The 22,542-nt window shown below is 40.2% G+C and overlaps 2 protein-coding genes across 3 annotated transcripts in view; one reads left to right on the forward strand and one right to left on the reverse strand.

Moving 5' to 3' along the window:
- The window catches only part of LOC108247640 (mitochondrial import inner membrane translocase subunit TIM16), a 99,395-nt gene that overhangs the window by 52,600 nt on the left and 24,253 nt on the right, over nt 1-22,542 (forward strand). The window lies entirely within an intron of this gene.
- vasnb (vasorin b) lies at nt 275-21,096 on the reverse strand. Its single transcript, XM_017435937.3, has 3 exons — nt 20,845-21,096; nt 15,164-15,223; nt 275-4,152 (listed from the first exon to the last, which is right to left on the reverse strand). The coding sequence occupies exon 3, from the start codon at nt 4,143-4,145 to the stop codon at nt 2,061-2,063; it is 2,085 nt and encodes a 694-aa protein (XP_017291426.1). The 5' UTR covers nt 4,146-4,152; nt 15,164-15,223; nt 20,845-21,096; the 3' UTR covers nt 275-2,060.

Here is a 22,542-nt window from a genome sequence, read left to right on the forward strand (position 1 = left end):
CACACACTAAGCTACATTGTAGCCACAGCTGCCCTGGGGCAGGCTGACAGAAGTGAGGCTGCCATTACACCGGCGCCACCGAACCCTCTGACCACCACCAGTAGGCAAGGCAGGTGAAGTGTCTTGCCCAAGGCTGAGACTGACGGAGCGAGGGCTCGATCCGGCAATACTCTGGTTACCCCTATGGTTCGGTTACCCCTACCTCCTGAGCCACTGCCACCCTAAGGCAAATGTTGAATGCAACAACAACAAAAAAAATACAAACAAAACAGTGTTACTTTGGATATTCATTTAATGTTAATATCACTTTTTCCATTTATACAAATAAGTTCACAAAATAAAAAAGAAACAATTAACAAAAGGTTTCCCAAAATAAACAGGGAAAATTTAACAGTCACACTGAAAATACTTTTGGTTATCCTCAATGTTTTCGAATTTTACAGACAAATATTCCAGTTGCATCTCTTGTTTAAAGGCATTTTGTTGGCACTGAACTTTAAAATGTGCACCGAAATACTGTAGCTAACTTTACAGCTATTGGCAGATGTGTCTTTGATGCATTTACCCTCAGGTAGAGTTGTTAGGGCTTTAAGCACTCTGAGGCATGTGGGTATATTAAGGGAGTGAATGACAGTAACTTGATGTCTGCAGATCTTTGCACAAGACAGAACTTGCATTTTGACAGAGGTTGAAAGATCTACACGCACACCCCCACACTGATCTTACACACACACACACAAACACACACACATATACACAAAATATTATTGTAGCTCCTTCCTTGTGCCATATTCACAGATTTGGATCTCAGCACTCTGTCTTTTTCATAATCTTCCAGTGGATCTCTGCAAGTCTCATTGTCTTCTATAAAAGAGTACAAACATTATATAGTTGTGCATCTGGTTTTTACATAGTATGGTTGGATTCAAGCAAGCAAAACTTGGGTCTCCTTTGCCAAGAAGAAATTGTGTATAGCACGTCATCAAGCGGGCTATTTTTACTCAAATGAAACATAATACATATCCACTATTTGCTTTGCTTGTTTTCAGCCAGGCCATGAAGTGTGCTGAGTGTTTGAGTTGTAGCTGAGGGATAACACAGTTTCCCTTGCGGGTAAATGAAGAGCTCTTTGATTTTATGTAATCACTGTGAGTATTTACTGTAAGACAAACTTTAAAATGGCTGAAAGACAGTGCGCTAAATCAGAGGGGGTTCAGTCAAATGCTTCCCTCTGTACTTTGTTGTAATCATGCTTCCCTTTTTCTTTTGTATTTGCAAAGCATGACAAGGGCTTCAGAGTGATAAAGGGGGATTTAGTCTTACTCAGTCCAGACTCACATCTACTTAGACTGTCTGATATTCTGGGGGCAAAGCCTTTTGACTGACTTTACTGGTACCAAATGAGTTTTAATCTTCAAAGATCTTAATCAGCTGTTTTGTCTGTTAGTCACAAAAAGTGGAATCAGGGTTTTAACATTCACAATGTTGCATAGTTAAAGGAAATACAAAGAAACAAAAAAAACATATATATATACAAAACATTTTTTTATCAAAACAAAGCAATATAATCATCAGCTATGTTCTCTGAACTTCATTTTGAGTCTTAAAGGTCATTCACAGCATATTCTGATCCCTTCGGGTAAGTACTGAGGATTTTCACCGTGCAGAAAAAAAAAAAAAAACAGCCGCTAAGATTGTTTACCTGGGTTTTTGTGATGGGGAGAGGCACTACAAGTCTGTTTTGATGCACAAAGAGTGCACACAAAGAAAAGCATGAGCTTATTGTATGTCCTAACTCCAATTTTCAGCCTATGACAACACACCATCAGTCCCAGCATCAGGACAGATGAATATTCAAACAAACGGTTTGATACTTTTTAATGTCTTTTTTGACAACCATAGGGTTGTGAGTTCATTACATGTCCAGCTGCTCTTTTGCCAGTTGGTTGGTTGATCTTGTGTCCTCTGCTTTCAAGCACCAGTTTTTGTATTCCACATGGAGGGACAGAGCAAAAGAATAAAAAAATCCTCCTTTAGATTTGAATCATCAAATCCAACTGTCAAAAGTGATAAGGCTTGTGCAAAGACATGTTGTTATTGGATATACACTGATCTTGTAGTAACAACACCTCATATTCCAGACTGCCATTTTGAACAACAGGTTCAGGCATCATAAGTTGGGGCTGTTTGTGAGGCAACGCCCCATTGTCTTGGCCAGCTTTAACTCCATCCAACTCTAGCTGGGAGGGCTCACAGTCTAGATCCAGGTTGCCCTTGGCCCTCTTCCTGCGAAAATAGCATACCGCTGCCACTGCTATTGCTATCAGTACCAGCAGTAGCATGATGGCAGTTGCAGGCACCAGCATAGTGGTAAGCTTTGGGATTTCAGATTGTGCATTTGTGTGTGCTTTGATTAAAGGAGCTGTATGAGCCTCAATGCAGATGCTTTCTACACCACTGTGATCACCTAAAGGACTGACACACACAGCGTAGGTGGAGTTAGGATTCAGACCTCTAAGTCTATATTCTGGGTAGGATGCTGGGAGGTTGAGTTGATTTGGCCTGCGGTCTGATCCTGACAGATTGCTGTAAGTCAGACGAATTCCACGAATGTTCGGCCGCATTTCAATGTACCGGTGGAGGTCTATCAAAATTGAAGTTGGGGTGGCTTGATGGGAGCTGAGGTCCGGTGTCTCTGTGATGAAAGTTACCCTGGATGATTCAGCTTCAGGTGGTGAAGGTGGGAAATGGTTTTGACTTTCACACAACCTTCCAGTGGTACCATATGGACAGGCACACTCTTCGTGACCATGCTGATTCAGATGACAAGTACCTCCATTCAAACAGATATTATTGGCACAGAAATGCTGCTTCTCATCTGGGTCCCTGCTGCTGCTACTGGTGGATGCAGGAGCAGGAGGTAGGGGAGAATCACCATTATTGTCAGTTGGGTTGTCACTGACTCTGGGGACTTGAATAGTTTTAGTAGTAGTTGGGAAAGTAGTGACAGGAACAGTCTGGGTAGTGGTGGTAGTTTTGACAGTACTGGTGGTAATTGTAGTTGTTGTTGGACACCCAAAATCTTTGTGCTCCAGTCGTTCTAATACCTTTCCAGCATTGATGGGTGGAAAATGGCAGCGTGTCTCCCTTGTTCTCTCCAGTGTGATGCCTTGGGTTCTAAGCCATCCTGGGAACCATGCTAAGTTACAAAGGCAGTTAAATGGATTCTCTGCTACTGTGAGCTTTTTCAAGTTGGGGAAGAGTTGGGTGAACTCTTCAGGTAGCCCCTGAAGACTGAGACTGCTTATGTCCAACTCTAAAAGCTCTGCAAGGTTCTGCAGGTCCTCAACCTTAAGAGGACCCATTGGATTCCCAGCCAGATTAAGGTTATACAGTCCTGGGGTCTCTTTTAGTGCTGAAGGGAACGACTTGAGTTGATTTCCTGAAATGTCCAGCTCATGAAGATTCTTCAGACCCAGTATGAGCTCTTTATTCAGACTGGTGAGACCCATACCACCCAATCTGAGGGACTCTAGGTTTGGAGTTTGAAGGTCTGAAGGACCCAACGAGGGTAAGGCATTAAAACGAAGGTCCAGCAGCAGTAGTTGGGGCATTGAGAGGGTAGACAGGGAGGTCAACATGTTACCCTGCAGCTTGAGTTCCAGCAAGCGGTCTAAGCCATTAAAGGCTGCAGGATGGATGGTCTTTATGCTGTTACTGTATAAATAAAGGCGTTCAAGCTGTGTTGTACCATGGAAGCATTTCTCTGAAACGTGGGTGATCTGGTTGGATGACAAGTCCAAGTTTTTCAAAGATGTCAAGGGCTCAAACACCCTATCAGGAAGATGGGTCAGTTTGTTTTGACTGAGGTCCAGCATTTCTAAGTTCACTAGACCATCAAAGTCCTCAGCTTTAATGCCTTCGATCCCATTGGCGAACAGATAGAGGCTTTGTGTGGAAGGGTGCACTCCTTTGGGAAAGGTAGAGGAATGTCTCTGAAAACATAAAATGGATTCTGTACCCACGCAGGAACAGCCTTTTGGGCAATCATGGGAAAACGTGCCACCAGGAAGGAGGAGGAGGAGCATAAAATGCATCAGCAGACTCAGTAAGATCTTCATTGTGTGGACTCTTTCTCTCTCCATTCTCAACCTAAAACAAGAGAATAAAACAATTTTAATTAACAGCATTATTCAAAAATACTAAACATATTATGACTGTAAATAGGATACAACAGTACAACACATGAAACTGATGCCTCTGTCACTTGTTAAGACCCATGTGAAATTTCTTACATAAGTTTAAAAGAATCAGTCTTTGCGAGAAGACCAATACCAATACAGCCCAACATAGAATTTATTTTACAAACCATGATGTTACTCTTGGTTTACACAGGTTTACAAAACCCACTAAAGACATTTATTAATTCAGTGTTTTTACTCCATTTAATGGAAAGAGATTACTATCAAAGGTGCATAGCTGTGATCAAAAAGAGTTTTTTTTCACGTTTTCTGAAACAATAGGGCTGTATTCAGAGGAAGTAAAAAGTAAGATTAAGTGACACATAAGATGAAAAATGGAGGGATTTTGCAGCTTTTCCTGTCCCCTAAGAGCCTATAAAACCATTAATCAAATGCCCACACTGAATGAGTAACAATGAAGATACTTTTTTGTAGTTTTGTGAAATCAGTGTCTTCTTTGGTTGTACATGTGCCATGCTGCACGTAGCAAAGCATCTGAGAATGATTTACTTTTAGCTTTCCAAACTTGGAGGGAAAAAAGTTGATAATCTGGAACTGCCTTCCCGCCTATAGATGTTAGATAAACAACACACAATTTCCGTATTGTTTTCCAGACTGACGGCCTGTAATACTTGTCAAACAAGAGTCTCTGCCACTGTAGGATGAAGGAAATATATTGATGAGAACAGATCATAGAAAAGATTAGTAACTGTGTTTGAAGCCGTTTCACTTGAGTCCAAGTCTTTTAAAATAAATGCTATGGTGAAGTGTCAGCACACTACTTCAAAGGATGATAGATAGGAGAGGGAGAGAGAAATGAGGGGGAGATAAAGAAGAACGAGCTGCAGACAAGAGTCAGCAGCAGTCTATCATCCTCTGCTATCAAGCGAAACGGCCTTGGGCGAAGAAGCAACGCGTATCTGTTCATCGCTCCATTTTAGACAAGGTGTCAGTAGAAAATGCATGTTTTATTTTTCCTTCATTATTAAAAACATTTTTCAGCTCAAAGTGACTTAAATTCTCCTGATGTTCTGCAGTCATGTTTGTTTAATAATATTTGATAGTTGGGGCAATTAGGGTATCTTATTTGTCTAAATGGCTCTCTTAACGTTTATGACATCCTGTTTTAAAGTGCTGTATGTTTGCCAAGTTGAATGCAGGAGGAAGTTTTTTAAGGCCTTAAATGGTACAGTTGTTCTGTGCTTCAAAAATATCTAAAGTAGAAGCCAACTTTGTGGGACCTACAGTTTTACTCTAATGTATTACAAACAGAACAATCTCTTCTCACGCTGTTCACCTGGAGATTTTGCCTATTTCACCAGAAATTTTAAGGAGTTTTTGCTGACCGTGCTATGTTGCTTTTTCCTGAAATTATATTTTCATATGTAAATTTTTACGATCATGTAAATAATGCGTTAGATTTATGTAAGTCAGCTAGTTTACAGTTCATGTGTATGTTATGGTCAGTGTTTATATTTGTTAGAGATCTATTCATAATTTCTGTTCTATTATTGTTAATAATGAATTATTAAAAACAGCAAATAACTAATACAATACCTGATTTGTTTAGTTGTTTAACTTTTTAAATAAATTGCTGAAAATTACATCATGTTCCTGTATTTTTTAATTTGTTTTTCCATTTTGTCAAAAAACTTTAAACTTTATTAAAACATAAAACAAAAAATCATTTTATTGAAAAAGGACATCCCTCAACTTTAATCTTAAACAGAAAATAAAAAGTGTATCAGACTTTGAAGGGAAGAAAGAATGGCATTTATAATGTATTTTTTCTTTTCTGTTTAGCAGAAAAGAAAAAATACAGTTGTCAAATATCAGGTTTTTTTTTTAGCAAGGCAAAACAGTTTTTGTCTAGCCACATCAATAAAGCCAACCTTAACTTCAGGGCTTGATTAAACAAAGCAGCTCACACATTTTCCGAAAAAAAAACCCCACCTGCTAGCAGCATGAAAACACTAGCCAAAATTTGCAAACCATGCAGAAAGCCAATTTAGAATCATATTTGTTTATAAAACATCTTGTTGAAAAACATAATGACAGAATCTGAAAGTAATGGTTTGCAGCTGGCTATGGCTGAATAAGCAACAGAGGTGGAGAGTTGCATCTAACTCTAAGTTCTAGAGAATTTACCCTCTGTAGCTTTGAAAAAAATCCAAAGTAGGAACATTTTGTTTGCTTTTTGGGGGAATAAAATAATTGCAGTCATTAAAATACACTTAAGCTACAAACTCCAGCCAAAATTCTTAGTCTCCAATATATTGAGGCTCTGAAATGATGGAAGTGTGAATGAAAGAAGGGAAAACAAAGTGTGGCAGCTTGACTGCCTATGTCTAAAGATTTAGAGAAAATAGAGATTTGGGATGATAAACAAGAGTTGAAAGGAGTTAGGAAAAACAAACAGTTGCAAAGTATGCAGATTGTCTCAGGTTTTCATACCACCATGTGTGGGGGGGGGTGCTGTGTTTAAGTTTAAGTAGCATGGTGTATTTTGAAAGGAGAAACCTTAGATTTTGTATAATATCTGAGTAGTTTGCATCCTATGTTGTTGGAAATAGGGAAATTTCAAAATCAAAAGAAACCTTACTTTTGTTCAGCAATTTGGGGTCAAAATTGGGTAAAGAGGCCAAAATATACAAAAACATCAAGCAGCTCTGAGGAATGAGTGCACCATGGAGATAAAACTGAGACTATTTTTCTAAGAAACCTACTGTGGTATTTCTGCTGTAGCTTCCCTGGGGCAGAATGTTTATTTGAGTGTGTCTCATTCCAAACTGAGCCAGGCTCATCTGATAACCCAGTGGATGAGAAACTTTGGTGGAGGTGGACAGGGAGGGACTGAGCCTATGAACACTGCCAGATTTTAGATTAAACTGGAACTTGAAAGGTTAGGTTCCACTGCTTTCTCTCTCTTTGGTAGCAACCAACTTGTGCTGATGAGTGGCTGAGAGAATATGCAGCTGGGTGCATCATTTTTGTGCGGATCCAAGTTGTAATGTGCTGGTGACTGATTGCTTTGAGTGGAGGTGCAGAGCAGAGAAAGATAGTACAAAGACTTGTAATCCTGCTCATAGAGTCATACCCCTCCCCTTTTGCCTACCTCCTCTTTTCTCGAGCTGTAATTTCCTTTTCTCTCCCCTGTGCACTTGAAGCATTCCTTAGACAGGCAGCAGCTGAGTCTGAAAAAGTGAGCTTGGCTCTCTCATTGGCATTTCAACATTTACAGGAAGCTTTTTGGGGGTTTATAAACACACAAAAGGATTGGACAAAATCCAGATCTGCTATATCATGTATACGTCTGGGATTATATTAGAATAAAACATGGTGGTTGGTGAGTATCTGGAAGAAAATGGTGAGAACACTTTTGCAGAAAAAGGCAGAAGAACATTTTTGTTCAACGCTAAAAGACAAACTTGATCAATGATTTGGAAAGAAGAAGAAGCAATAAAAAAGGCATACGAGATACTCAAATTCCCCCTCTCCTCAAGCTCAGTTATCCCATTCCCCCTACTTTTTAGGATGAGGAGGAAAAGAAAACACAACCAAGGGAACAGCAGAGATAAGACAAGGTTTCTGTCAGCAGGGGCCCAGACTGAATGAGGCCTGGCTTTTGGAGATTGAAGTGGACTTCAGCAATTAAATCCTAGCAGCCTCAGGGTCAAGAGTCCTTGTCCTCAGAGCTGAAGGCCAACACTGAGGGGCTATGGCAGGGTGTGGACAAACTGGCCAGAGACAAAATGAGTGCATGATGCCAACTGACAATAAGGGATAAGGCTGCACACTACAGAGTACATACTCGCACTAAAGAAGCTTTTATTTCAGGGTCCTTTATCTTCCAAGGGAACAATGCTCATGATACATGATGATCATGATCATTAAAGCATGATCTACATTGTTGTCGGTCCTATCCTTTTTCCACCATCCGTGATGTCTGCGCCACCAGCTGGATTTTGTTACTTGCAATCCAGTGGAGTTATCCGTCAATATGCCAAAGGGTCAAGAGACTGGGAGTTGGGAGGGTAGAACAAGAGTTTTGTAGACTATCCAAAGCTGAAAAGACTATTTAAGAAGTAGCAGAGGAGAGAACTGACAGCAGACATGTGGCACAGGTATACATATAAAAAAGTCACGTTAACAAAAATCTGCTGGTACACATGTAATACAGAGGCATACTTTTTAAGACATGAACTAATTTATCTTTTATGTAATGTCTCATTACAGAATGTAACAGACAGACTGTATTAGATGAGCAAATAAAACAGCATGAATCCATGAAGAGAACAAATCATACTAAATGCTGTCTTGTACAAGGTTAGGATACTCAGAATAACTGGAAAACAGATAGTCCTCTAATCTCTAAAATACATATTTCCCTAAATTTAACATGAGCAGATCAAAAGTCTATGAAAATTGTGGTTTACTAAAGCCACTGGTAACCTTGTGAAATAACAAAGAAAGATGAAACCCTAAATATGTTATACAAGAGTAGCAGTTACATCATGGTCAATCAAGTGGATAGAAGATAAAGATTATGATGAGATGAACTGTATTATATAAAAATAATGACAGTTTTACAATGACTGTCACTGATATAACTCATCTTGAAGCCAATAAATGACTGCTCTTCTCTGTAGTGGTAAAGAAAAGGCATTAGGAAGAGGGTTAGTAGTTCGGCAATGTGCTACAAACAAAACTTCCACCTAATTTCAGTCTAACCACAAAAAAAGACTTTGTTATGGCTACATCCACTCTACATCAACTAGCACTAAATGATGTTACAAGGGGTTGTCTATATAATTAACACCAAAAACCACTTTATGGAGTCACTTTTGGGCAGCCTTTTGTCTCCAACGCTCCAACTTTAGTCCACTTTCCCTTTTTTTTTAGCTTCCTGTGCATGTCCCAATTAGGCAGTTCTTTTCATGTCAAGATTTATAGTTTGGGCTTTGTCTGTTATAAGGACATAGTAGAGCAATACCATTAGAGCTTGCAGCTGGAGGACATGAAAAAAAAGAACATAATTTACAGAGCAGGGTTAATATAAGGGTAGATGCATGGTAAAACTCACTAAAACTGTTCACATTGGCTGCACTAAAACAAAGCTCAGGACAACTCAGTGTTTTCTGGTAAAAGCAAGTATTTTAGCACATTTTCATCTTCTAAATAAGTACAAAATATTAGCCCAAGAGTTTCAAAAGTAACCTCAAAGTGAAACTGCTATTCATCTGACCAGATAGCCTCAGTTCAAAAGACAGAAAAGCCCACAGGCAAGCAAGTTATGGAGCGAGTCCCTGGGGTCAGAGGTTAGGCTCAGATTAGTGTTTCCACTGCTCCGTATTCTTTGTCTTTTGTTATAGCTGTGACCCAGACGACAAAGATACAGGCCCTGTTCGACACGGGTACACACCCAGCTCCAGTTACAATCATATCCACCTGAGTCTTGCTATTCCCCATCTCCACAACAGGTGCTTTATCCAGTCCTCCGGGGCAACACGAAACCCTAAACCTCTGGAGTGTGTCTGAGTAAATGATACGACTCATGCCAAAAAGATAGGGGGACCAAAACCAGACCGTGCTGTTTGCAACAGAACGTCTGCAGTCTACTTTCAAGCTTAGGAGCATAGAGGTCAGGAAATGCAAGTTCCAAAAGTAATTGTGGGCCATTTCCTTTAGTTTTGATTCTGAAGGGTATGACAGATGGTTCAGTAGATGCTATATCTGATTCTGTTTTTATAAAGGCACACAAGACAGAAGTCAGAATGGTGGAGCTGAGATTGAATCTTGCTTTTGTTCTTTCTTTCTTGCTTTCTCTCTCTCTTTCTTTCTTGCTTTTTCTCTTAGTTCCTGCACAGTGTCCACTTGTTTTGCCTCAGAAACGACAGCTTACCCTGCCCTTTGACCCTTTGAGGACATAAACTCACAGTCACCTTTCTTTCATAGATCTGCACATCTGCCCAGGACCTTCACCACAAGACACTCTCATATTACACAAAGAAAGAGGATTCCAGTGCACCACTGACAACCTGTCCTTTGATCCATTTTCTCAAAGTGGTGTTTACACCCGCAGCTTTTGTCAGTCTTGTGCCTCACATCTCATGCTCATTTTTTTCAGTCAGACACAATAACAAACCACAACACTGTAGAGGTCACAGCCTTCTGAGTCCAAAAGCTCTACATCGCCAGGAAACAGTAGATATGACATCATAGTGTCACAAGGCTGGCCTCTCTCCAACCATTGGTTCATACCTTCATATCCTGTATCTAACTATCCACGCCTTCTCCCATAGTCAAAACTTTATTGTGCTTTTTGGCTCCGTTTCCCAAGTGCTTTGCAGTTAGTATGGACAAGGAAAGCAAACAGGTCTCAGGCAGAATGAGGCAATTCAAAGAAAACTGCTTTCACAGTACTCAAACCACTTGAGAGGACCTGCAGGGACAGGGGCAGGACATTGTTTGTGCTGTGTGTATGTTTGGGGCTTAAAAGTGGCTGGATGAACCAGTTTTATGAGTCAGCCACAAGCCTACAGTTACATTTGCACGCCGACACTCGGCCTTCCTGAATGACATTCATTCCACCTGTAGCATGACCACAATGTTAATTTGTCTACTGGGTATCTACCTGATGTTATACACCATGCATGTTCTTCATACTCTACACCTTCATTTTACTGATAGAAATTCTTCAGTTCTAATACTTTATCTATTCTCGATTAATTACCAACAGAACAGGAGTCATCCATAGGGATCAAAAAAGAATTTAAAAGAAAATTACCATAATAGTACAATCCTCCACTATCTCTGTTGTTCTGTATTTTATTAAAAGATGAAGGATTGTGTCATTCTTTGCACATAACTTGGTTTTGACACCGTTTTACCCCATTTTGTTGCAACGGCGCTGTGTAAGGGTTCAAAATGCATCAGAGGGTGTGTGAGTCAGGCGGCAAGCAGGCTCCCTGCATGCCAGTCAGACCGACTGACTGGCAGGGTGACTGTCCTGGTTAAACAAATAGTGTCACACGAACTCAATGATGAACCACTCGCACATTATCCGTCTGCTTGTTTGTTTTTCCATCTTTGCGCTACATTTGAAGTTGCTCGTTACCTTTACTGGCTATCTGCTCTGGATTCCAAGAAGTTCCATTTGTTTTAACAGGAGCACCTCAGTCTGCTGACAAGTGACATATAAATATCTCTTTCTCTTTGCTGTTTTTGACATTCCATTTTTTTCTCTCTCAGGTTTGTTCATGACAGGAGCAAGACTGAATTCTACTAAAAGCACGTCTGCTCCACCTACGAAAAGGCCTCGTTCAAAGGGTTCATTAGGCTCAAGAGAGCTCATAGCTGGTGCGATAGTAATCAGTCATTCTGACAGGGAAGCATGAGGTTGTTTGGTTTATTAAATACATTTCAACATTAGACACTTGTTGATCATTTGAACAAGGACTTTTATAGTTGAGTGTGTGCGTATATTTAAGGTCAGGGCACACCTGAAAATATCAGCTGATGTTTAGTTTTTAGCGGGGATCTATGTTGATTTTAATCATCCATGTTGTTGAGCGAGTGGCAAATTGAGGTCTGCACACATTCAGTCGTCAGTGGCAATAAAAAAAACAATGTTGTGAACTTAAATATGGCAGCAGTTGTGTTTTATGCATCAAAACCTTCATTTAAAGGCAGGCATTGTACCTGTTTTTCAGGCCCCCAACCCCGCCCCGCCTCCTTCTCTAAGACTTACTGTTTAAGATTTTTCTTGTCACTGTGCCCTGCAGCTTTTTCCTTAGAAAAAACTCAGACATGTGCCACACACACAAGATAAATGTGAACTGGAGATTGCTGGTGCTGATTACAATGTCACAAAGGAATTTATTGTGAAACTGCTGCCTGTGCTGGTCTCGCGCCAGCACTGGGGGGAAGTTTGCTGGCAAGCCTGCAGTCAGGCGGTGCAGTTTACTCCACCGCCAACGCTAACATACCTTTTGTCCATGGCCTGAGGTACTCTTGGTGTCACCTTCTGAACCAAAATGTTTTCTCGTTTATTAAAATCGGTGCGTTCAGCTACTCAGAATGCCTTCTCAGACACATCTATTGAAATAATTTACGTCAGTAGGGAACGCTATTAATTTGTTTTTAATAATGATTCAAACCTTAACTGCCAGTTTATCAGATACATGACAAGCTGTGAGCCCCATTATTATCGTTTTTACCTGCCTTTTCTGCCTGTGCCAACATCTGGCTGAACAGGTGAGCCTGCCTTCCTGTGGAGTGTAAAGACCTCTGTCAGCAACAATCCATTAAGGTGTCATTGCTGACTTTTTACAGTTTGCCTCCAGCAGGTGTGTTCACTGCCTGATGGTTCTTTAAAGTTAGCCCAAACAAAATGAAGGCGAAGGGAAGCAAGGCCATAGAAATAGACAAATAAACACATGGGCTTACTTCTCTCGGGTTGTCTGTACAGAAACAGTTCACACCTGAAGAATTCAATCTTACTTTTTTATAGCAGACCATCAAAACTGCAGATTTTTTCAAATGATCTGCTACTGTTGTTAATTTTTTTATATCAAATGGAAGCTAGTTCATAATTGCTTAAAGATACTCTTCTAAACTTCTATAAGTACAGCAAAGGTTTTATGATATGAACCTAAAGTGATATAAAGTATATGTAATTTGAACCTAAACCACAGAAACTCATCACTGTTGTCCTTTAAGAACTCCTTCATGCTGGCTAAATATTCAAGCCTGTTCACCAGATAAAGAGAGATAGTGCCTCTTTGTTCAGTTATTGACCCAGATCCTTCAGTACACATGATGTGTTTGTCACACATTCAAGGCAGAAGAAATAAATGATGCTTTGTTGGCAGCGAATTGTATTTCATCTGCAGGAAGAGCCGTTTGTTTGTTCTCGTCGCTGTATATTTCTTTAAGTGAGAGAAGCAGATTCTTGGGTCGTAAGGCAGCAAGCAGTGTGTACACCTGCCTGTTTGCACACACACGTGTGGTCTAACTTAATACTCCGCTGTTGATGAGTTTGTACAAGCCTGCGGTAGAGCCACAGTATGCAAATATCTTGGAACACCCTTGTTTGCTCTTTCATGTTTGTTTTGAGGTTGAAATATTACCATTAACCGACAATTATTCACTGATCCTGAGCTGTGAGGGACATCAATAAGGAATGTGGATTTCACTTAAAAGTATGATTTAGAAACTCATCGTGTGTTTACATTCATTCTCGTCATGTTGCAGATTATTGCACAAGTACAGTAAGACATCTGGAAAAAGATGTGTGAAAGATGCGCAGAGTGTGTTGTAATTCATGAAAGTCTCCGCAAGCTTTGATGTCAAAACTCTTTAAGCAGAGACTCGGTGCTGACACTGAAGCATTGCCTGCATTGCAAATAATTTACAGGGAGCAGAAACGCAGCGCACAAAATCTGAGGAATGTGGGCACAAGTTTCAGCTGAAAATCAATAACAGGAAAACTTCACGACTCTTTCTTTTTTGTTGTTACTGTTGATTTTTCTTTTCTTTGTTTTTCCTGTGGAGGGCAGGACTCAGGAGAGATGGACTGAAAGGAGGAGGAAGGCAATTAGCAAGATGTGTGTCCAGAGGCCCACAGCAACTGTTGGGGTGTGTGTGTGTGGGGGGGGGGTTTGTCTCTACAAGTCCACACAGTCTCTGTCACAGCTCATTGATAACTAACGCAACTCAGAGGCAGGACGGAGGTTGAGGGGGTCAGGAGGGGTGTGTCAAGTTAAACAGAGGATCAGTCATGAACTGACAGCCAATTAACAAAAGCACGGTCTGTTTCATTTACTTTTTAAAACAAAATTCTAAAGTCACGACTTTTAGAACAAATATTAAAGTTAACTTGCTTTTTTGTTCTTTTTGAAGGACTTCATTCTAAAAACACACTGGATCCAAGCAAAGTCAAACACTTCTCAAACATTCAAACAATACTGTGCGAGTACTATAAATACTAAAGTTTAAGGCCTAGCATTCCCATTGCCAGCTGCCTTGCATGAAAGAATTGTAAACTAAGATCATCTTATGATGAGAAGGGACAGATGTATAGCTGTTTTAGGCAAACCTTGTGCAATCTCATGGGATATTAAGATGTCTTCTTTGGTCTGTTAGTACCTGAAGTATGTTTTGAGGATGATTCTCGCTACTAACATGTCAAATTTTATCTTAGTATCTGTGGACTGAGTTAAAGCCATTTTTGCTTTTGCTAAGTTGCTTAGCTGTGTCAGCTATCTTAAATAGGAATTACTACTAATGTTCATCAGTTGTAGAGACATATCCAATGATGACTTTGTGTGAGTTCTTTTCGTTAACACTATAAACAAACAAACACTCACAGACATGGGTAAAAACATTATAGCCGTTGCCTTTGCAGGGTAATAAAAATCCCTGACTGGTTACAAAAGCATTCTGCAGCTTTAGCCATCAACCTTAAATTAAGTTGATTGAATGATGGGTATCTCAAGCATTTCAGGAACTTCCTCAAATTTCTGTTTGTTTTTTTCTTTTTGTCTGAAACCCTATACAGCATGTCTGTATCACTGTGACGTGTGTATTATAGGAGCTGCTCTTGTTTTCCTGCCAGTCTTGTTAACAGCCTCAGAGTCGTGTGGAGAGACTCTTAGGAAAGCAGAGTCTTGGAGTCATTGCAGTAAAAACTGTCAAAACGAAGACTTTTGGAATCTAGTTGCAACTATTCAAAAAGTGTATTAATATGCTTCTGTAGAAATTTAACATTATTCACAGTTTGTTTTTTATTCTGGATTAAAGTACAAAGTATTGCTAATGTTAAGCATATGTTTGTATTAAGATGACGGGCCACATCTTACTTCAACTGACAGATTAGTTATAAACCTGTCAGTTTTTATTTACAATAATGTTCCACTCACCCTGGCAAGATGCTTCTTTATCCACTCCTGCTCTTCTCTTCCTCTTCAGGTATTTTTAACCTGGAAGAAACACAGCAGTTGCATCTATTAATCAAATCATTTCCAACTTACTCCTCTCACCTCTTAGCTGGATATCAGCCATGCATTCATGCACTGTTAATTCCCCACAAGCAAAACAGGAAGTGTTTTTCCTGTTAATTGGTCAGATTCCAGCTGTGTGCAGGAGCATGCTGAGCGCCAGCCGTCCGTGTGGCAACACAACAGGATGACGAGCGTGAAGGTGGTCACACATTTAAGTCAACACATACACATTAACAGTGTGTATGCGTTGACTTAAGTGCAGTTTATTGTTTGGTTTTTACAGCAGTGTCTGGAAGGAGCTGAAACAATATTGTAGTTTTTTATTGGTTAAGCTGTGTCTGTCAAATTTAACCACATAAGACATTTTTATATATATTTCTGTATAAATTAAAGGGTTTGGGTGCAACTAGAGAGCTTTTTCTTTGAAAGAAACAGGAAAAGTATGTTGTTTCAGTCATGTACAGACAGCTTCGATTTTGTAATCACAACTGACATTGAGAACTTTTTTCACAGCGCTCGTCTGCTGATTGCAACGTTGAGTGATTAGGTTTCAGCTTGATCCCTGGTGGCATTCAGATAAACCTATACACGCTGATTTTTTTTTTATTCTGAAGCTGCGTCTGGCTTCTCTAACTCTGAGGACAGCAGCAGATAGCGCCACTATTTGTGTCGCATGAGATGAGGCTGAAATGGATGTTAAGAAAAAGCGCAGCAGAGAACAAGATGTAATGAGAGAGAGCAGCTCCGAATGTCAGCCCACATGAAAGCATGAAGACGATGCAGCTTTCTGTGACATCCAACATTTTGGACACAGCCATTAAGAGTTAACTACTGGCCTCAATTGTCTAATATTTACAACTTTTTAATGACCAACTCAAGGACAAAGTTGTCTTCTGCAATTCTGGTTTTGATCAAACAGTGTAGCTGTGTGTGTGTGGGTGGGTGTGTGCATCTTTGCTTTGCTTGTACCCAGTTAGATCTAGTTCAAGGCTCATCTCCTAATTACAGTGCTGGCCAGAAGTAATTACAACCTTAGATTAAGAGTTGTTTTTTTTTTTTTTTTTTACAGACCCACTAAAATGCAGCAATTTGTGGTGTTTTAGGGGAATGGAACATCCTCCTTCTGCCTCTGTCTCTTATTACTTCACAAGAATTTGGGGGATTTTTTAGATCTGTGCAGATTTTCCATCTAACCTGAGTTATAGTCAAATGTAAAGCTTCACAGTGTTGGTGTTAAAGCTACTTATTTCAAAGTATGAAATCAAACATGAAACTGTTATCCTGAACTTTATCAAACAGTGCAGTTTGAAAGAGTTTTCTCCAGTAGTTTTCCAGCTATATTGATATACAATTCTAAAATGTGGGTATGCATTCAATGTAAACAAAGCATGGAAGCTTGAGACACATGATTAACCTACATTAGGATGGATTTAGACTGTGTAGGTAAAACAAATACGGCAGAATCAGACTGACTGTACAATCTCAAAGAAAATGTTTTTGTGGAAATGTAAGAGTCACATCCAAACACACGCAAAACTTCTTCTAGACCAATAAGTTTTCCATTTCAGCCTAACATATCTATTTATATGCATACTTTACTCAACAAATCTGATTGTAAATGCGTACCCATACATCAGAATTGTCGGACTTCTCAATCCCAAATGACTTTTCCAATGATGACCTATTTTCAGTCACTTCACCTGCTTCCGTAGGTAAACAAACACACAGGGTAGTTGACACCGGTTCACAAATTGTGCATAGGGAGACACTGACCATTAATATGAGAAAATTATTGTATAGATAAGGTTTCATACTTTGTGATTACCTTTAAACCTGTTCAACATGACTTCAACAAGCATATGTGTGACAGAATTTAGTTTGGCATTTGGGCTTAAACCGGGTCACTCTGAAGCCCTCAGATTACTTCACGTGTGTGTGCATGTGGGTGTGTGTGTGTGTGTATTTATGCAAGGTTTTGAAGTGGTTCTTCTGAACGCATCATTTGGCTGCATCGGCAAGCTCTTCTTCAATTTGGCTTGGCAGGCGTACGGGCTGGGGTTTGCCTCAGCATACCGCCGGTTCAGCATTGATGTTTGAGGCCTTTGAAGCTAGAGGTTTTATTCCAGACGCCTCTTATAAGGAGCAGCTCCAGCTTTGAGTTGTCAACCAGAGATGACAACACACCCCTCTGCTGTGCCACCCTGTGCGGGGAGGGGGAGCAGATTTGACTTAAATTGTGACACAAGAAGGATTTCTTGAATTTTTTTCTCACTTTCACGTGGTCCTAAGGAAGCACACACACACAAACATGTTTCTGCCGCTTTGAATCCCCTCTCCATGCTTCCTGAGAGTGTGCCCCACTCTTGTCCTCTGTTTCCTACTTCCAACTTCCAATATAGCTCCTCTCCTCCACCCCCCCCCCCAGGCCTCCTTGCCTCAGCACCTGACTTTTAACCCTCTAATCCCTCTGAGATAGAGGGTTGAATGCTTCAGGCACTCCCTCTAATTGGTGTAAAACTAAGCTCTGAGAGACCCTGACAGTTTTAAGGAAGTAAGATTTGTGTTGCAGTCAATTATAACCTCATCGGAACTGCGATAAAACTTTATTTTCTAGTCCTTTTTAAAAAAAACAAATGAACTGTCATCATAATCGTGGTCTGTAGAGAATTTAGACATCAGTGCTCTTTTCCTCCCGAGCTCTTTGGCACAGATAATGAAATGCCAGCCTTGATTTTGTAAAAAAAAAACAAAAAACAACTAAACAAAACAAAAAGAATAATAATAGATAAAAGGACACACTGACACAATATAACCAGCTCTGAACAATTGGTGTTATTTCACAACATCCCTGTCACACACTGTGTGAGAGCAGGTCTGTGTCTAATTGTTTAAACCAGATTCTTTGACAGAGGGCTTCTTCTGCTTAGTCTGCTCTCCGGCCACACACAGACGCCGCAAAATAATCCACCCATTGTGCATTACAGCGTCTGATTCCCTTGATGTTCGCACTAGCACACGTTTTATACAGCAAATATTTTGACAAGCTGTGATTTGCATCACTTGTGCTTGAGATACAGAAGTAATTTTACTCATTTTGTTTATTTGTCTCATTATTGCCCGCCAGCGAAGGCGGTGAGGTCTTTGCCCGTGTCCATGTGTGCGTCTGTGTGTGTTTGTCTTTAGAATTAGCCTTCTCTTGTAAAGCACTTGATGGATTTTAATGAAACTTCAGAGAGTAATCGGTGAATTTACGCCTGCAACTGATTACATTCAAGATAACTGGCACAGCCGCTGATCCTACAAAGCACAAAATGATTTTAAATCCATCAATTTTAAAGATACAGTGCTAAGATTTAGTATAGTTGTAACTGAGAGTCGTTTATCTACAACTGAATAATGTTTGGAGTGAATTGCCACAATGAATCAACATTAGCCCACACAAAAAAGGCTATAACTTTATCAATTTTACAGATATTGAGCTAAAACTAGAATCTGAGAGTCATTCACAACACCTATTTTCAAGGTTTGACCAAAACAACTACAACTTTGCTATTTCTCATTATAAAAAGATCTTAGTCTAAATCTCTGACATGAATGATGGTGGGCAATATGGATTCCTTCAAGGACTCTAGGTCTTTAATATTCACCTAAACTATTCACCCTTTCAGACTTCTTTCACTTAGTCTCTTAGCAGTGAGGAGTTTGAGTGTCAGCAAGTAACTTCACTAACAGTTTGCTGAGAGCAAAGTAAGACACTAAAGAAGACTAGGGAAAAAAGAACTCTTCTGGCACACTTCTGCATTCTTTATAGCATCAATCACTCTTTTGTGCTGCTGTGTCCATCTGTAGCCTAAAGTTTCTCCACATTAGTGAGGGATAATTGGCCTCCTGTGGCTGCTCCGTTATGTCTGGTAGCTTAATATATTACCAGATCGCAACAATTACATGCTGTCAATGACAGAGTAGCTTCTTTTATGGCATAATGACGGTCTGTGAGGTATCACATGGGGATAAAACAAGCAGTTCCCCAGTAATGGGTTGTTAGCGGTGCTATTGGAGCAGTTTGGTCTGCATGTTTGCCCCCAGGAAAGTGTTGGTGGGTTGGTGGGTCTGACTGGGAGCCACAGGAGAAACGATGCTAATCTGATGAAAAAATGAGAGCATTGTAGAAGACTGTTCTTATGGCACACACAATTAGTTAATTTATTAGCCTGGTGATGTTTTACTGTGATAATTTTTGTTGTAAAATATTTTTTAAAAGTCTAGTGTGAACAGTTTGTGTTTATGTTGGCAAACAGTTCGGAAAGTTAGGAGGAAATAAAGATGACAGTTACATGTATCTTGACTTTTAGTGAACAGAGGTTTGTCTAAACATGTCGAGTCACATCACTTAATATTGTATGTTGGTTTAAAGCTGGTGCAGGTCACTCAGAGATTTAATCTTGCAGGAATTTGACCTCACAGCTCTGCTGCACGCTTGCTGGAGGAAACTGACATTTGTCTCATGTCTGTGTTTACTTTTTCCTCACATTCAAGCAACTACTTCATTCATCTTGCTCCTGCACTGAAAGGCCCTCAGCTGAAAGCCGAGTCGCTAAGCTGCTGCAGATTCAGCAGCTTTGGGAACTTGTGCCTGTTTTGAGTTATATTTAAAAAAATGATCTAATCTAATTGTTGCTGTACTGGTAGCAGTGATGGACATATTTAATGTTGTAGAGTGGCATATGGCTGTAATAGGGCCATGCAAAATATATATTTATGCCTATTTGTTTTTCTTCTGATGGACGTTTAATCACAGGAAAGACAGACTTTTCTGCTCACTTTTATTTGTTTTGAGCCCTAAAATGACCAACAATAGATGCACAGGCTTTAAATGTTTTGACCTCTGTGGTTTTATAGAGGCCAGTGAGTGTCCTGTTGGATTTTATGCTGTGGGACTCTCCCCTTCGCGCAGTTCCAAAAACAGCCATCCTCTGTGGTGAGCTGAGCTCGGTGCGGTCCAGACACTCGGCTCGGTCCCTGCGTGCTGCACGGCGTCTTGCGGTCCAACACCAGCCCGCCTCATTACCGCCCCGACGGCTCCGTTTGCGCAAGGCTTTGCGTTTTTACGCGTTTCTCCAAACGCAGAGGAACGCGCCTTTAATTCTACCTTTTAAAAAAAATCTGATCCATTAGCTAACAATAAACTTCAAATTAAAAAGTCGACAGCAGAGTAGCCTATCCAGGCAGCTTCATACAAAAATACATCCTCTTTTTTTACTTTGCTACAGGTCTTTATGTTGTGGTTTACGTGCATTAAAATCAGTGTTGAAAAGCAAAAACACTGGATTGTTTTAGTATGTTTTTATCATAACAGAAACAATGCAAGTCACTCAAGTTTAAGGTTTTAAATTTTTTCCAGAATAAGCATTAAACCCCTTTAGCTTTTAAATTTAAATTATAATGGAGTTCGTGCTTATAATATTCTATCCAATCCCAGTTGTGCTTACAGCTTCTTACATCTACAGCGGCACCGGTCAAAACGTATTCATTATTATTATTATTATTATTATTATTATTATTATTATTATTATTTAGTTAGTAAAGCAGGAAACTCTTACCCGTCACTTTGAATGTGAGGTTGGGAGCGCAGTGTCGCGCTTGTGTCCAAGAAGAAGCAGATCACCGATGTTAACTCCACAAACTGGGCTCTTCATCCGCGTGTGAGCTTTAAAATGGATCTAAAAGTTGGGCTTTTCTGTGTGTGGACGGAAAGCTATTAACTCGTGAAATCCACGGAGAGGTACACCAGCCTCCACGTCAAGGAATGCGCCGAAGCGAAGTGCCGACTCCCTGGACAAAAAGCGCTTTATTGGAGAGCAGCGAGCAGCGAGGAGGGATGGGAGGAGCGAGCCGAGGCGCGCTGCGAACAAAAAAAAACAAAAAAAAAACAACTCACCTTGCAGCCCGAGTGCTCAGGAAATTCCAGCCTTCTTTATGTTCACCATCTAAGTCCTTCCTGCACGACCTGTTTGGAGCATGAGACGTTACAGGTTTCATTTTAACTGCATCCAAGGTTGCAGCGTTTTATTCGATTTAATGTTTCTCAGTATAAAGTGTGCAGATGATGCAGATAATTCAGCTTCCTGGGTTCATCAAAAGGTAGCTTGATCATATACCTGGGATTGGCACTCTTTGAAGGAATGCTTATCGCCCGCCGCCTGTCATGCCAGATATTTAAACTCAGAAGGTTTTATGTTAAGAAATGAGAGAGCTGGAGCCGTTTTTGGTTAAATCTTAAAAATAACGTTAACCACAATACCATGTGATATAAGTGTTGCGAATGACTCAACTGTTACCACATCAAATTTTAGATCAGGGTCTGTAAAATTGACTGATTTGTAGCAATGTTTGTATTGGCTAATGTCATTTAGCTGTGGTGGCCATCTTAACTTGGGTTGGCTCCAAAGGTTAATCAGTTGAGTGATTAATTTCTGCAAGCTTCATGTAAAGCCATCCTGTGGTTCATGAGATATTTTGCTAACAGACAAGGGCAAAAACATTGTAGCTCTGTCTTCGCCTTTTGTTTGCGAACAGTAAAATATGCATGAAATGAAACTGATAAATAGAAAAAAACATGCAGTAACTTATAGTAATGTTAGACTTTATTAAGTTTATTATCTGTTCATGCTCTTCATCCTGATTGCCTCCACAGTAAACTTGCGGTACACATATGGTTGCTCCATCTTCAAGCTAAGAGAGCTATCATGCTTCCTAATGCACTGGCAGCTGGGAGACTATTTCCATGTCAGCCAGTCACTGCAAGGTGCAGTAAGGTGATAGCTCTGGAGAAGTGTGACACTTCCAGTGTGTACTTTTAGCCACATGTCACTAAATTACACAGAGACCTGCAGCCTCCTCTTCCTCAGATTTATATTTCTTTGCCCCTGTGCCTTCCTGCAGAAGATCTGTTTTCACCACATGTTGGTAAAAAACTGTAAAAATAACCGAAACCATGACAAATCTTTCACTCTTCCTGTGTTACTGACTCCCAAACTCCAACAAGAAAATTATTCAACATGCAGCCCTCTCTCTGACCCGTATGTGTCTCCTGAAACCAACCCCCCACCTCAGAATCCTCTGGACAAGAGGGGCTTTGGTTCCACTTGTTGAGCCATGCTCACTGTGTACATTTTACCCTTTTTTCATAGAAGTCTGTGGTTTCTGAATGTCTTGACCTCACTCTCATCCTGCTTCTACAGTAAGAACTATTATCCAAATAACACACAGACACACACACACACACACACACACACACA

This window comes from Kryptolebias marmoratus, linkage group LG12 (assembly GCF_001649575.2).
Source record: "Kryptolebias marmoratus isolate JLee-2015 linkage group LG12, ASM164957v2, whole genome shotgun sequence".
NCBI lineage: Eukaryota > Metazoa > Chordata > Actinopteri > Cyprinodontiformes > Rivulidae > Kryptolebias > Kryptolebias marmoratus.

What these genes read in the sequence shown, in the direction of transcription:
- vasnb (XM_017435937.3), bottom strand. Translation starts at nt 4,145, where the DNA reads ATGGAGAGAGAAAGAGTCCACACAATGAAGATCTTACTGAGTCTGCTG.